The 16,273-nt window shown below is 35.2% G+C and overlaps 1 protein-coding gene and 2 long non-coding RNA genes across 3 annotated transcripts; 2 read left to right on the top strand and 1 right to left on the bottom strand.

The window, feature by feature from the left end:
• The first annotated feature begins 1,553 nt into the window (after window positions 1–1,553).
• On the top strand, window positions 1,554–2,840 carry LOC110799492 (uncharacterized). Its single transcript, XR_002536395.2, has 3 exons — window positions 1,554–1,810; window positions 1,890–2,022; window positions 2,122–2,840. It is a non-coding gene; the product is annotated as an uncharacterized lncRNA (long non-coding RNA).
• Window positions 2,841–5,072: 2,232 nt separating this feature from the next.
• On the top strand, window positions 5,073–11,372 carry LOC110799486 (protein arginine N-methyltransferase 1.1). The gene is made up of 9 exons (XM_022004753.2): window positions 5,073–5,359; window positions 6,341–6,351; window positions 7,308–7,463; window positions 8,148–8,211; window positions 8,296–8,435; window positions 9,159–9,246; window positions 9,600–9,715; window positions 9,808–9,958; window positions 10,887–11,372. The coding sequence occupies exons 1-9, from the start codon at window positions 5,170–5,172 to the stop codon at window positions 11,090–11,092; spliced, it is 1,122 nt and encodes a 373-aa protein (XP_021860445.1). The 5' UTR covers window positions 5,073–5,169; the 3' UTR covers window positions 11,093–11,372.
• A 1,955-nt stretch (window positions 11,373–13,327) lies between these two features.
• Window positions 13,328–15,794, bottom strand: LOC130466747 (uncharacterized). The gene is made up of 5 exons (XR_008926899.1): window positions 15,627–15,794; window positions 15,476–15,541; window positions 15,255–15,377; window positions 14,533–14,597; window positions 13,328–13,570 (listed from the first exon to the last, which is right to left on the bottom strand). It is a non-coding gene; the product is annotated as an uncharacterized lncRNA (long non-coding RNA).
• Window positions 15,795–16,273: the final 479 nt, after the last annotated feature.

The raw sequence follows: 16,273 nt of genomic DNA, 5'->3' as shown, positions 1-16,273 counted from the left end.
ACATCCTTCAACGAAGGGGTCTTTGGATCTGTTGTAGTTTTGAAATTGAATTAAATCCAATTTAATTGATTGTAGATGTACAACTGACAACTACCGGTCTACCGCGACATCGCACAAATCTTCGCCGTTGATTTAATTTTTCTTGCGAAATTAACTACAATATTTCCCTCATGCGCAACACATTTAAGATCCTATAGCCTAAGAAAAAATTCTCCCTCAAGTGAGAAGAAAAACCCTATATTCGGGGGGAGAAAAGTTTTTTGTACAAAGAGAAAACGTTATTATAAACCTAAGAAACAAACAAAATAAAGGTAAAAACCAAGGAAATAATAAAGATTGGGGCTTTCCAGTTTTCGTCGATAAAATCAATGAAAGCCCCTTTAAAAATGAGGCAGGATACACCGCTGTCCCCCAACGGATTTTTGCCCCATACCCACCCAAAAAAAAAAGTAAAAGAAAGAAAATAGGAAAAGATGGCCCACCCCATAAATAGATGGGTAAAAGTGTTGATAACTTGTTACATATTGTCAACGGTCATATAAGTATTATCATTATTGTATATATACTGTCATTGTTGTATTAAAATCTGTCATGACCACCCAAAAAAATGAAATGAAATGAAATAGAAAAAGTAAATGAACCACTTAAATGAATGAGTAAAAGTATTGCAGATTAAATGAACGGGTAAAGGTATTTATACGAAGTGTTTATATAACTAATTGTCATCATTTGCATAAATACTTTCATTGTTGTATTAAAATATTGGCATTGTTGTATTAATTACCGGCGTTGTTGCCGATACTTAGTACTTTGTTTGACTTTTCAACGCATTAAGCGAAAACTATTTTACCCTTGGGTATGGGGCAAAAATCTGCTGGGGGACAGCGGTGTGTCCTACCTCTTTAAAACTCGCCGATTCATGCTAGGGTTTGAGAGAGAGAGAGGAGGAGGAGGAGGGGGCGGTTGTTATTTTCTAGGACTACTTAAATTCGATATTAAGGCTCCGTACGTTCTATTCGACTTATTTTAACTGAACTTATTTTATCTGAAAAAACTTATTTTGTCTGAAATAAACTTATTCGTGTATGAAAATGTCTGAATATTTTTTTGAACTTATATTATCTAAACTTATTTTGTCTAAATTAAGTAAAAAATAAGTCGAACAGAACAAAACCTAAATTTTGCACTATTGTGATTCCCATGATTTTTTTTTCTGGCACAATTTTTAACAAACCTTAGGACAATACCTTCACTAAAAAATTTGTACAAGTATAACATGAATATAATATGTGTGAACAAAATGGCAAAGAATATTATGTGGTAGAATATTATTTTTAGGTAGTTGTTTATTCGAATCTACAAACTTTTGTAAAAGACGGTCTTACAGGAAAGACCGCCTTGATGGCACATCAACTGCCACACAAGCTGCCAGGTGAAATGCTGACGTCAGCATCAAAAATAAAAATATATATAATATTTATGATTTATTTTCATTTCATTTTCCAAAACCTAATTCGTTTCTTTCTCTCTCCTAAATTCTCTGCCCCTCTCTCTCTCCTAAAAGAAGAATTGCTCCTCTCTCCTCCGTAACTAAAGGATCGGTGGCGATGGTGGAACTGCCGATCTTTCGGCGGCGTCAGGCTTAATTGTCGGTCCTCCACCGCGCCTCGTGTCGGATTATCGTCGTTTACCGTCAAAGCGGCTGCAGGTACGGTGGTTTTCGTCGACAAATCCGAAGCGGAGACGATTGTTTTGAAGTTCAGGATACTCGAAGCCGCCACCGCCGTAATCAAACTGCCGGAAACTTCAGGTTTTTATTGCTTTTAGGTTTTTTATTTTAATTTTTTTGAAACTTTAAGCTTATTGGATTTGTGGTGTTCGGTTGGTAGGTAGCGAGCAGTGGTGATAGAGGAAGGAGATCGACTCGCGGTGCGACACGGAAAATAATTTCCTCAACCATGTCAATCGTCGTCTCCGTCGTCGTTCGATTCAACTCGCTCTTGTTGATGGTGGCTTGTTGAGGTAATTCTTCATTTAGTTAGGTTTTTTACTTTTAAGTTTGTGTTTTGGAATGTCGATAGAATTTGATTGATTTTTGATGTATGTGATGTTATCTCGCAGCGGCAAGCCTGAGTTCCTCCTCTTTCTGAAAAAACAGTGTGCAAACCAGCTCCATTTTGTTGGTCTTGCGGCGGTGGCGGATGTGACTTGTTGTTGGTTGTGCGGTGTTGTTGGTGGTGTTCGAATGTTTGAACAAATTGCAGAAATAAGTTTGATATTTGAAAGATTATGTTGTTGTTGTTGGTAGGTGGTGATGATGTTGTTGTTGTTGTTGTTGGTAGGTTATGATGATGTTGTTGTTGGATACACTATACAATCAGTGATGTAGACATGTAGTAGTGCTGCTGATGCTTTGTTGGATGTCTTTAGATGTCTTGACAGAGGTGAAGTTCAGAATGGCAGCTTGGTAGCCTCTTCGTTCGTTCATCTCCAGATTTAGTTAATGATTTATGTAATAATTTTAGTTAATTTCGTGTAAGCTATGTTTAATTTTGTTTTAAGTTGAGAAAAAATCCATTTTAGTTAAGAAATAAAATTGTTTAGTTAGTTTTTTGTATTTATCTCAATTTTTATAATTTGTATTTTGGTGTTGGGCTTCCTAGTTATGAATAACTTTGTTTTTTTTTTAGTTATGAATAAATGCTTTTTAGTTAAGATTAAATTTGTATTAGTTAAGATTAAATTTCTAAGGTGTAGTTATTATTTCTCGAGTATTAGTTAAGATTTTTTGAGTACTAGTTACGATTTTTTGAGTTTAGTTAAGAATAGTTTTGTTTTAGTTAAGAATAATTTTGTTTTATTTAAGTTACAATTGTTATAGTTAAGAATAGTTTCGTTTTAGTTATGAAATTTTTTGTTGTAATTAAAATAATTTTGTTTTAGTTAATTTGAAATTCAATTAGTTAAGCAATATAACCAATTAGTTAAGTACTAGAACTAATTAGTTAAACAACGAAATCAATTAGTTAAACACTATGACCAATTAGTTAAACATTGGAACTAATTAGTTAAGCACCGTGACAAATTAGTTGATCATTGGAACTAATTAGTAAAGCGATACAACCAATTAGTTAAACATTGGAACTAATTAGTTAAGCGATACAACCAATTAGTTAAACACTATGACCAATTAGTTAAACATTGGAACTAATTAGTTAAGCGATACAACCAATTAGTTCAGTAATGAAACTAATTAGTTAAGTAATGCAATCAATTAGTTAATCAATGGAACCAATTAGTTAAGGAATTGAACCAATTACTTAAAGAATGGAACCAACTAGTTAAGCAATGGAACCAATTAGTTAATCATTGGAACTAATTAGTTAAGCAATGGAATAAATTAGTTAATCAATGAAACCAATAAATTTACAGTTATAAAGAAAGTATATGTTAAGCCTAGAATTTAATTAGTTAAGCAATAAAACAATTAGTTAAACTATTAAACCAATAAGTTAATGAATGGAACCAATTAGTTAAACAATGAAATCAATTAGTTAAACAATGAAATCAATTAGTTAAACAATGGAACTAATTAGTTAAGCACTAGAACCAACTAGTTAAGTAATGAAACCAATTAGTTAAACAATGAAATTAGTTAGTTAAGCAATGCAACCAATTAGTTAAGCAATAGAAGGAATTAGTTAAAGCAATGTAACTAATTAGTTAAACAATGTAACCAATTAGTTAAGCAATAGAAGGAATTAGTTAAGTAATGTAATGTGCACGATTGATGAACTTTCTTTATTTGATTGTTAAGCTTGAAATTAAATTCAATTAGTTAAGCATGAAATTAAATTAGTTAAACAATAAAACCAATTAGTTAAATAATTAAACTACTTAGTACAATATTGAAATCAATTAGTCAAGTACTGAATCCAATTAGTTAATCAGTAAGAATAATTAGTTAAGTATTAAGATTAATTAGTTAAGTACTGAGATTAATTAAATTTTAACTAAAAAATGGAGAGAAATGCTACTCCATAGTCCATACTTAAAAAAAAAAAAAAAAAAAAGAGAAATTGCACTAATGAGTAATGACAATGACGAAGCAAAATTTTGAAATGAATTCCATCTCAAATCCCAACAACCCACAACAACAACACGAACAACCCACCACAATTTTTGGCGTCAAACAAGTAGATCTCACGGCATGAAGAACACGAACGAAATCTGGCGGCGGAAATTCCAACAAGCAAATGACGCCACAACTCAGGAAAAGGGAGGAGATCATGGTGGAGGAGCAAAATCTCCTCCTTGCCGCCTATAAAAATGTCATCGGAGCTCACCGTGTTTCATGGCACATCATCTCTTCGATCTACAGGAGAGTCGCACATCTTGCAACGGCAGTGAGAAGGTGAAGGAGACGACGGAAGCGGCGGCAAGGATGTGACCGTGACGACGAGTCAGCGGCGTGGTCGAGTTCTGGTGGAGAGAGAGGGAGAGAGCTCTGGAGGAGAGAGACTGAGAGCCAAAGAGTTTAGAGAGGCGTTTGCAGAAAATGAGAGGAGAGAGAAAAAAAAATATTTATACCGCGCGTGAGTTCACGCGCGCGTGGTTTTCCACCCCGGTCTTTCCTACACGCGCTTGTAAGGCGGTCTTACCGAAAAGCTGCTGATTCGAATCTAAGCCCTATCGACTATCGTGCACATAACGTCAGTTTTACCCACTAGGCCAATACCTTTCAATTTTTTGATTTTTTAGTTCTGTAAGTCATATGAATTAGATTGAATTATGAACCAAAAATTAGTCATACCTACAATAATTATTTTGATTTTGAAAATTGACAACAAAAACGGGAAACTACTCTTTTATGGTTTTCAATTTTTGATTTTAATTTTTGTAAAAAACAAAAACTGAAAACAAAAAATGATACCTAACGGGGCTTAATATCATATTTAGTGAGTTGTTTACTCGAATATGAGACATGGTGCAAAGGAAATCGGTCTTAACCACTAGGAAAATACCGATATTTATTGACGTGAGTATATAAACCAATTTCAACACCTACGTTGTTTAAATTGAACTCCACCTTCAACCCCAAAACCCTAAAACTTTCTACAGTACATTACAGAGCCCCTAAAACCCTGTTGAAGCTCAAAATAAAATAAAATGGGGCGTAACAAGAACACAAAACAAAACTCTTCTTCAACCGACAATGGAAATTTTGAAAACCCAGATAGCATGAGTGTTGATGAAGTAACCATTGGTGAAATTACCATTAACGAAGCTGGAGCAAGCTCCAATCTTCCCAATGATAGAACCAGCGCAGATTATTACTTTGATTCTTACTCCCACTTTGGTATAAAGTTTCATCCCTTTTCTTCTGCAATTTTTATAATTTTAAGACCTTTTTGTTGTATGTTTGTGGATTTAATTTTGATTTCTGGGTTTTTTGTTGCTGTGTTTTTGGTGCCCTGTTGTGTTTTTGCTGATTAATTGATTAGGTCTCGAGTTTTGTCATATTAGGGTTTTTTTAATTGTCTGTTTGTGTAATGATTGAATGTGAAAGGATTTCTTTTGCTTATCTGTTTGAAGGGGAGTGAAATTTATTGGATATTTTGTTGTTGAATAAGTTCCTAAGAATTAGGAAGTATAAGTTAAAAGGTATTGTGTTTAATCATGGGTTTATGTCGATATTGTAATTTTTCAATTTTTTTTTGAGGGGATAGGTTTTAACATTGTTAGTTTGAGCCAAAATTTGAACTTTGTTCAATTGGGATTGTTTTATGCTGAAGTATTGTAATTTTGTAAGCAAAGATGTATGTAAATGTTGAGTTTTCTCGGTTTTCTACCAACCAAGGTTTTTAACAAAATTAGAGTAAAATAATAATAAAATTGCATCCTTTTTTAATATATTCACTTCCGTTGTTTGAATGTATTGACACAATCCTACTTTGGCATGTCTTTTGAGATGGTTTTCACACTTTCTAAAACAATAATGATTTATGATTCGACTTCCTAAGATATCCCTACTTAAACCGAGTGACTGGGAGAGTGACGATTTCAAATTACCAGAAAGGTCTTCATGAAATCATGTCACGTCTTATATGTGAGGAGTTGGGACAACGTAACAACTATTTTTAGATGTCTCCTTGTGTTTTTCCTGCATATTATTTGGTGTAACACAAGTTGACCTCTTAATTATCTTGTTCGTTGTTCCCTTTGTACTCTTAAGAGTCGATTAGCATTTTGCAGACGTAAATACTTGTCTTAGTCTTTCTTAAAGTATGATGTCATCTTATATACTAAACATATTCTTCTTTTTGTTTCTGTTTTGCAGGTATTCATGAAGTAAGTCTGATCCATTTCAAGGCTAAGCTCTTGTTTGTTAGCAGTTTTTGTACTTCCAAATAATTCTGTGGATATTACATTTGGCTGGATCTCAACATCTTGAAATCCTAGTATTTGACATCATTGCTTTTGAGATTCTTTCCCTTTTTCTTTCTTCTTGGACAAGAGAATCCTTGATGAGAATACCTTGTCTACTAAAATTTCTATTCCTGTTTTTTTTTAATTGGTTGATGCTTTAGAAAGAAACTAGCTGACACATTAAAGTTAAAGCCAGAGTATCGGAAAAAGGAAGTTTATGTCTAGAAGGATGGACCACAACATTAAAAGTGGGATAATGAGAGTTGTGAATATATTTTCTCCACCTTTTAAAACATTTTTCTTACTATCAATGTGAACTTATCTTCATTTTAGTTGGGCCACAAAGCGTTTTGGGGTTAGGTCGTATTTTAGTAATATAATTCTAGGACTTTACTTATACTATGTTGTATGAAAGTAAAATAGCCTGTTCATTTGTTCCTCACTTCGTTTAGATGGTTTAAGAAATAGCTTGTATATATTCGTAATGTGGAAGTATGTTATCAATTTGGTGTGTTGTAAATCATGTTAATTTAATATTTACGAATGAGTCTCTAGAATATGTTAGATGTAGTAATGCAAAGTTTCCAATATTCTTTATTTCAGACCTCAGTTCCACAACTTTTTTGTGGAACAGTATTCTGGTAGTCGACAACTTTCTTAGTAAAAGGTTTCATGTAATGCTCAAAACATCATCATATTGTACCAATTTCTTTACAGTGTGTAATCGTGTACCACTTGTAAATAGAACCGTGTCAATGTGTTAATATTTCCAAGACGCACCTTTAATTCTTCTTTATATGGCTTGAACAGCATTAGATGTGCCTCTTATGCTGTCAATTGGGTCTTGCATATTTCTGACTAGCTATTATGGCTTGCAGGAAATGTTGAAGGATGTGGTGAGAACCAAGACATATCAAAATGTTATTTATAAAAATGACTTTCTTATTAAAGACAAGGTGGTTCTTGACGTTGGAGCAGGGACTGGAATCTTGTCACTTTTTTGTGCCAAAGCAGGGGCTAAGCATGTCTATGCGGTATGTTGGACATCCTTCCCAACTTCTTTATTTATTTATTTATTTTATATTTTTTTAAATCCCAGGTCCAACATCCTGGCAGATCAAGGTGTGGAGTAGGAATTACACTTTACTAGATATTTAAATTTTTATTTTAGTGGAATAGCATTCCAGCTTTAAGTATAGCAGCAACTGCTACAACGACAGCAAATCAATAATGTCTCCTAGGAGGATCCTGGTCTAGCACTTGTTAGTTCATATTATGTAAAAAATTCTGGAGTCCAGATGTTAGTGAGTCATTAAAATATTAAGAAAAGTAAGGATTTTTAGCTAACATTAGACATGTAATAGGCAATAGGATGTAAAAGTTCCTTTGTTTCTTCAGCTGATATGAACTATGAGGAGTGACTTTTACCCTTTGTTTAGATAGCAAGATAGAAGGGGAGGGATTCCTCGTATTCTTTTCCCTTCCTTCTGAAGCATGACATTTAAATAATCCCCCCCTTCCCTCCCCCCCCCCCCCCCCCCCCCCCCCCGGTCCCTCTCTCGAAGTAAGTCTCCTCATTAAAACATACTAAAACCGGATGATTTGACATTCCATTTGTATAATTTTCTCTTTAGCTTAACCAATATGGGTTTTTGTTTCTTTGGTGACTGAATGTCTGTTTGTTTACAGATTTTTTAATTTCTTGCTCTCTATTTCAGGTAGAGTGCTCCGACATGGCAGACATGGCAAAGCAGATTGTTGAAACAAATGGATACTCTGATGGTGATGTTACTACTTCTGCATCTTTTTCAGTTGTGCCTGCTGCTTTATACTCCGTGTGCATGCTAACATGTCTTTATGTTACAGTCATCACTGTTCTGAAGGGGAAAATTGAAGAACTTGAGCTTCCTGTTAAAGTAGATATTATCGTGTCCGAGTGGATGGGCTACTTCCTTTTGTATGAGAACATGTTGAATACAGTTCTCTATGCCCGTGATAAGTGGTTGGTAAGTGGTTTAAGATTTGTTATAGAGTTCAGCATTCTTTTGCTATCTGCATTTTGTCTACGTTCCTATGCAATTTCTCCCTGAGCATTTTGTTAGCTTATACATTATGAAGGTTTAGTAGATCAAACATTGCGTTTTCTTTTGTAATTAAAAATTTGGTTTTGGGCTGTTAGGACTCTTGTGATTGCATGTTAAGTTGTTACAGAAGTGATCAGATTTGTCTGGTTAAACACAGGAAGTTAATATGAAAACTTTTGGAGGCGTGATAGTTGGTTTAAATGCCATAGTGCTGATTGTATGTAGTAGGTAAGAAACTGAAGCAACCAATCAAAGATATCACAGAACCATGCCTATGACAAGAAGCTCGTTAATCATTTTTGTCAGAGCCTACCTTTTTGATAAGTTGGATTTGAGATCGTCAAAGTTGACGCTTTTGTTTCCATTGAGTCTAAATATACCACCAATTTAGGAACTTGTTTGTTCTTAGGGTTGTGATAATACACCTTCAATAGAGAAGTGTCTTAATTCTCATGGCATTTTACATGATGCGTGGTCAAACTTCCCCTTCAAATTGTATCAATTTATTTATGCTGTCCTTTGTTTGATGACACTCTCGCTTGAATTTTGTCTTTAGAATCTGTTGGTACATCAACCAGTTTGTTTTATTCTTTAAATTTACCTGTATTGGTTCAATCACTCATGGCTTGTTTCATGTTTTTGTAGGTTGAAGATGGTATTGTCTTCCCAGATAAAGCTGCTCTTTATATAACGGCCATTGAGGATGCAGAGTACAAAGAGGACAAAATTGAGTGTAAGTATCTACTCTGTTCTGCTGGTTTATTTCTAAATCATGTTTGAGCTGAAACAGCTACGCTTAATTGTACTCTCTAGCTATGTTACTTGGACTCTTCATTTTACCTTAAGTACCCCTGTTGGATCCTCAATACTCGGACATGGGTACGGACACTGGACACTTCCCTTTGGACAAAAATTACGAAATATTTTCACAAAATACCCGAGTCAGACACTTGGATCATACCCGTGTCCGACATGGGTACCCGACTACCCGAGTCCGAGTAACATAGCTCTCTAGAAGGTGATGCTGTTTTCTGTTCTGCTTCTATGCGTTTCTTATTCATTTATACAAATGATGCCTTTTTTCAGTTTGGAACGATGTTTATGGTTTTGACATGAGCTGTATAAGAAAGCAAGCCATGCTTGAGCCACTAGTTGATACAGTTGACCAAAATCAAATTGTCACAAATAGCTGTCTACTCAAGGTTAGTCGTCCTCTTCTTTTACTCTCTTGGAATCCAGTTTTGACTAAATTTGTGCTATAGTAGTATGTTCTTAAGTTATTGTATTTGTGCAGACAATGGACATATCTAAGATGACACCCGGTGATGCTTCCTTCACTGCTCCTTTTAGACTAGTGGCAGAGCGCAATGACTACATTCACGCTCTTGTAGCTTATTTTGATGTGTCATTTACAAGGTGCCATAAATTAATGGGCTTCTCGACAGGTTTGATTCCCTATCACACCCCTAACTTTTTGAATTAGTTACCTACTAGGAGGATTGGTAGTTAAAGATGGACAATAATTTGCGATCCTATGCCATTTAATGGTAAAAGTGGGTACTTTTGAGGGTAAATGGGATGTGGAATGAATGTACAAGAATCATATATTCGAATCTATTTTTATAGTTGAGACTGGAGACTGTTGTCGATATCTGGGATTAGTGATCACTTTTTCTGTTAATTGGTTTCTGTAAATAGTTGCTAAAATTTTCAGTTCAGTTTAATAATAAATGGCTGAGCAGTTGAAGATTAAGTACTAATAGGAAGTATGCTAGCCAAATTTGTCATCTTGTACGGAGTACTATTAATTCTATCTCCCCCTAATTTTACTGTGAATTGAAATGCAACGAAAATGAGTTGATCGTAAGTGATGTACCAATGGAAATGTTTGTTCATTTTGTTTATAGCTCCGTGCCTTTGAAAAAGTAAGAGTAAAGATTGCTATAGTAGAGGCTTTGTTCTCTTCACCTAGTATGACCTGATTTTTCTAGTTTCTGGTTTGATCTGATCTTGTCTGAATATCTTATGTGAGTGCTTTGATCTTGTCTGATTTTTCTGATCTGATCTAATAAGCGATAACAATAAGGTGAAGAGAACAAAACCTAATGCCCTCTAAAAAATTGGATATTTCTGAATTCGTGTTAATCACAGCTTAAACACACATATTTCTTTCTAAGTGCACCGTGATTGTTAGAATCTGTGATCTGATTTTTCTAGTTTCTGGTTGGTCTGAATGTTTTTGTGAGTGCTTTTTCTGGTTTGATCTAATAAGCAATTAGAATAAGGTGAAAGAACAAAGCCTAAATGTTACATTTGAATGGCTATGGAAGTGTTAATTCATTCTCTTTTGTGAAACTGCGTTTTTTATTTCAGGACCAAAATCACGAGGAACACACTGGAAGCAGACCGTCTTGTACCTCGAGGAGAAGATTGTAATGTGCGAAGGAGAAGCTATTGTTGGAACAATGTCTGTTTCCCAGAACAAGAAGAATCCTCGTGATGTCGATATAATGATCAATTATTCGTTTGAAGGCAAAAATTGTGCAGTAAAAAAGACTCAATGTTACAAGATGCGATAGTTCAAGTTCAAATTAAACTTCCATTTTTCTTGTCAAAGCTCGAGAAATTTGCAGTTTTTGAGAGGTATGCAGATTCGATTTCCTCCTTATATTAGACAATGTGTGAGGAGGAGATGAAGTTTGCGACTATGGCATTCATTTTTTTAAAAATTTTCGTTTATTTTTTTTTTGAAATGAATTAATTTGTCATGTTGTAATATTTAGTGAACTATTTAAAATTTTGGTAATTTGATGTATTCTTTGATATTTTAATGTCTTTAGTCTTGTCATTTACCAACAATCATTCTTGTTATTTTTTTTTTAAATTTTTCGTTTATTTCACATGAAGGTTCATCAATAGTTCCTAATTGAAATTTTCCCGGATATGTTGAATTAATTTGATATTTTTATTATCTAACAGTGTATAGTTTCATATTGGAAGAGAATCATCTCTCGAGGAGCAAATGTTTTTTTTTTTACAAGAAAAAAAGATACATGGAAGAAACAACATAGTGTAACTAAGAAACAAAAGAAAAATAAATTTGTGAATTTGTGGTTGATTAATTTCGGTGGTTTTATTTTTCCAACTATTTTGGTTTTGTTTTTGTTTTTGTTTTTTGGACATTGGTAGGGTTGATTTGCATAAATTAGTTACAAACTACACTAATTATAGACTTGACATAGGTTTAATTTGCATAAAACAGTTACAAACTACACTAATTATAGATTGTTACACACGTTACAAAACAAGCTAAATATATAGGTCTAAGAGATGAAGAGGTAGTTGGCTCTTCAGTTGGCGACTCTTGATTGTTGAAATTAAATTGTTTTCACCCTGGCAATGCGTTATCGTGTCAGAGCTTCTTGTGGTTGTGATTACTTCATTGAAGATGAAATGATGTTGGGGAAACTTCTACTAGGATGCTCCTTTAAACCTATGGAACTTGGGAGACAAGGAAAGAAAAGGAAGATAACCATGTTACGGGTTGGGCTTAAAGTAGAGGTGATCAAAATTCGGGCCGGATCGGGCTTTAACACAAAAAATCATGCCAAAATCCATAAGTTTGCGGGTTTTGCGGGCCGAAAAATGCTTTTACTGGTCGGGCTCGAATTTTGGTCTTAAAAATGCATATTTTATGCTACCCAAATCCGCAGTTTTTCGGGTCGGGTCGGGTCGGGTCATGGGGCAGAGCTATAGATGATTAGGTCTAGCTTAAAGACATTGTGTGATGATTAGGTCTAGCTTAAACACATTGTGTATTGCACACAAGCATCTTGAGTCACAAAACCGAAGATCAACAAAAGTTAACCTCCAAGCTCAAATAACACCCGAGCCTCGAGATGACATAACCGAGGTATGAGGCGAAGATGGATACTTGGGTGGGTGATGGGGCAAGGATTGATTTTAATTAGTACCGTTGGGGCAGGGACGTTGGTATTGCACCGCCACGGATGGTAGGGCGAAGATGGAGATGAGATTTTGATTTGGGTATGGCTCATACGGGATGGAAGGTACCATCATCCGCACCCGTCCCGCCCTATTGACATCCCTACTCTATGGTAAAGATGATTATGGAGATTCATTATACCCTTTACAGATTAGATAAAGATAAAAGTTGTTGCTATTTGCGCTATTTGGGTGAATTGGAAACAAACTCTCTGCAGTGCAGGGGTAAGGTTGCGTAAGTCCGGCTTCCCCTTATCCTGCTTGTTGCGAGAGTCTCTTTGAGACAATGGGGTAATGATAATGATGGTATTATCATACTAATCATTCACCCAAATCTAACACCTGGTTCATTTTCAAAGATTCCAAAGGTGAATACCTCGCCCAAGGCCCTAACGGCCCGGCTACACACATATTTTGACTTAATATTAGGGGGCGTTTGGTTGGGGGTATTCAGGAAAGGGAATGGGAATGGGCTGGTATGATAACCTTTGTTATTGTTTGTTAGGCCTTTTTCGTGATTCCCTTTACCCCCTTTTGTTTATAGGTTCACCCCAAAAGGCTCTAAACTTATTACCCCCCCACCCCCCCCACCCCCCCCCCCAAGGTTTCCCATGCTCATTCCCCCATTCATTTCCCCACTCCCCTCTATCTCTCCTCTTGCCCTAGTTTACAGATCGACTTGGACGGCCTGCACTCCACCTTGTCTGTAACACCCCGACAATTCTCTCTTTTCTAAAACAACATTTTAATATAAAATATAGAGAATTATCGAGGCATTATCGCCCGTGTGAAAACGTAACGGCTTATTCAGAATTTTGCAGCGGAAAACATAAAGCTAACTTTAGGTTTATAAATAATCGATTACAGGTTTAATCCCAAAAATCATCCAACGAAAATAAGGAAATATAAATAGTACGACAAGTTTAAAGTCCCAATTAACAAACCCAAGTTAACTTAGCAAATCAAAACTAAATACAAGCTCTCTATTCCCGATCCCAATGATGCAACATCTTCAAACCTGCAGATGGACAATGCTTATTGATCCTTAGAGACTGCTCACCAAAGATTGGGTCATCACAGGATCAATAAGGCATAGCCATGATCAACATGCACAAGCAAAAGCACGCAATCAGCAAAGCTGAGTACTACATACTAAATCAATAATAATCCTAACATGATTCTATTAAACGAACAATCCTAACATGGTACTAAATAAAACATAAGCAAGGATAATCAAGATATACTGACTTGAAGACTATATTTGACTGAACTAGACCTTTGTATCATTAACATTATTTTAATTGAAATAGTCAATGGACTGAGTTGTCTACTAGAAACTTCTTCTTCTTCACTAAGGAAGACGAGGTACGGGCGCGACTCCGTAAACCCCAATGACCTGCGATATCGAGGGACTTTTAAATAAAAATAGAACCGGTGATCAATCCGGCCCCAGAAAAAGCCATAGGCTACCCATGACCCCAACTCCTGATTGTCCGTCACTTTAGACGTGCACAGTCTAAAGCTATTGCTACTCATTTTCACTTTACATGACTTAACTTTTAATACTTGGTTATGACTCATCAAACATAAATATTATATTCAACAAGTAAACACAACTTCTTTTATCTTTGAATTAAACCAGTGATCACAACATTCAACCAAGAGCCAATTCCAACTATTTTAATCCTTCCTTTATCCATATTTAAAAACCTTTATTAGTTATAAGGTTCAACTACCAAACAAGGTCCTCGGCCCTTATAAAGTAGTGAAAATCTAAAGAGGAACAACGATCAATAAAGGTCTAAACCAATATTAAATAATATAAAGTTCCACAAAACCAACATGCTTTCATCAATATTCCATGCTAACATGATTCAATTCTTATAAATAAAGTTCTATGCTCAACGCATTAATTCAACGACATTGAACATGAAATTCCAACATAAACAAGTTCATAAATATATTCATCATATTCTCAATACAACACACATCCAAGCACACGGTATGTACGTACCTTGTGTAAACAAACTGATAGGCCACTTTAACGAATTCAAAAGTCGCCCACAAAGAATTCTCCGCCTAAAACAATCAAGAAACGTACCCAATTCAATTCCTAATCATTGGCAACCATAACAAAGCATTCTAAATGCATCCTAAACATATTTAGAACATTCCCCAATATCAAAACTTAAACCTTTGATTTCCTAGCATCATAATTATTGAATTAGTGATTGAAATTCGTTGAAAACTCTTTGCAAACATCGTACTTTAAATTTTCAGAAATATAACTAATTTCAAACTACTCCAAAACATAATTAACATTCTTAAAATCATAAAAATAATAGCTTTAATAATGTATAATCATTCTATTATGATTTTAGAATATTAAAACCTTAAAAATCCATGCTTTAATAATTAAATTCCTTATTTCAATTCAACTATGTAATCTGAAAATTAAATTATCAATTAAGCATAATGTATAATCTGGAAATCTAACTTAATCATAAAAACTTATAATTTATATTCACGAAACATGAATTAAATTAATAAAACTTCATTAAAACCCTAATTTAAACGTAATTAACAAATCTGAAAATAATTAAATTAATTTCGACAACATATAATCTGAAAATTAGTAATTAAATCATAAAAATCATAAATTTATTCAATCAAAACATAAATTAAATTGATAAAGTATAATTAAAATATTTAATTACTTAGGGTTTAAGAAATAACCAAAAGAGAGAACAAGGAGTGTTGGCCGGCGGACAGAGCACGGCGGGGACAGCGGCGGCTTGCGGAGGTTGTACACGTGGCTGGGCGCAGCGGCGGCGACGGAGCTCGAGGCTGCTGTTGTGGCTGCGCGCAAAACCGACGCCACAAGGGGAGGAAAGCAGTTAGGGAAGGACGAAAAGAGAAGAGGAAAAGAACGACGGAGGAGAAGGAGAGAGGACTACCGTGCAAGGGAAGTCAGGCGACGGCAAGGGATCGCGGTGGTTGCTGGCGGCGAGCACGGTGGTGTGCTGAGTGAAAAAAACAGAGCAACAACGATTATGGGTGTGCAAAGAGTAGAGTAGATTAGAACGAAAGAGAGAGAAGGAGAATTACCGGCGACTGGCGAGGGACGACGGAAAAGAGTCCGACGGTGGTGAGGCGGCGGCGCGACGGCGACGGTCGTGAAGGGAGGAGAGAAAAACGGCAGTGAGGGAGGAGGGTTTGAGTCCACGTGAATTTGAATGAGGGAGAGGAGGGTTTTGTTTTCTTGCTTTTGTTTTTCACGTAAATCAGTTTTGGGTAAGGGTTTGGGTTCCTTTTTGGGTTTTAATGGTTTGGGCTTTACCCAATTGGGCTAGGAGTAGGATTTGGGTTGTTGAATCCAAAATGGTTAGGATTGCTTCCTAATTTCAATCGAACGGAATTTCGTAATTCGAATTTGTTTTAACTTAAAATTCTAAAATTATTTCAATTTCGTAAACCGTTGAAAATATTAAAATGTAATAAATAAATATACGTTAATTATATATTTATTACTAAAATTCATAAATTCTATTTAAATATAAATAATATACGTTAAAATATATTAATAAAATTTATAAATTTACTGGGGATTACATTGTCAACGACACGTGACCACTCCATTAACTCCGACCACATTGTCATCTCCGGCCGCCGTCAAAGTTATCTCGTCCCTTTCTTTCTCTCTCCTCTTTTTCTTTCGTTTTTTTTGAATGATTTATCTTATGGAGGTTGTTTTT

The sequence above is a fragment of the Spinacia oleracea genome, chromosome 2 (genome assembly GCF_020520425.1).
Source record: "Spinacia oleracea cultivar Varoflay chromosome 2, BTI_SOV_V1, whole genome shotgun sequence".
In the NCBI taxonomy this organism is placed as follows: domain Eukaryota; kingdom Viridiplantae; phylum Streptophyta; class Magnoliopsida; order Caryophyllales; family Amaranthaceae; genus Spinacia; species Spinacia oleracea.
The sequence above is the reverse complement of the archived record's forward strand: the minus strand, read 5'-3'. Positions and strand labels throughout refer to the sequence as shown.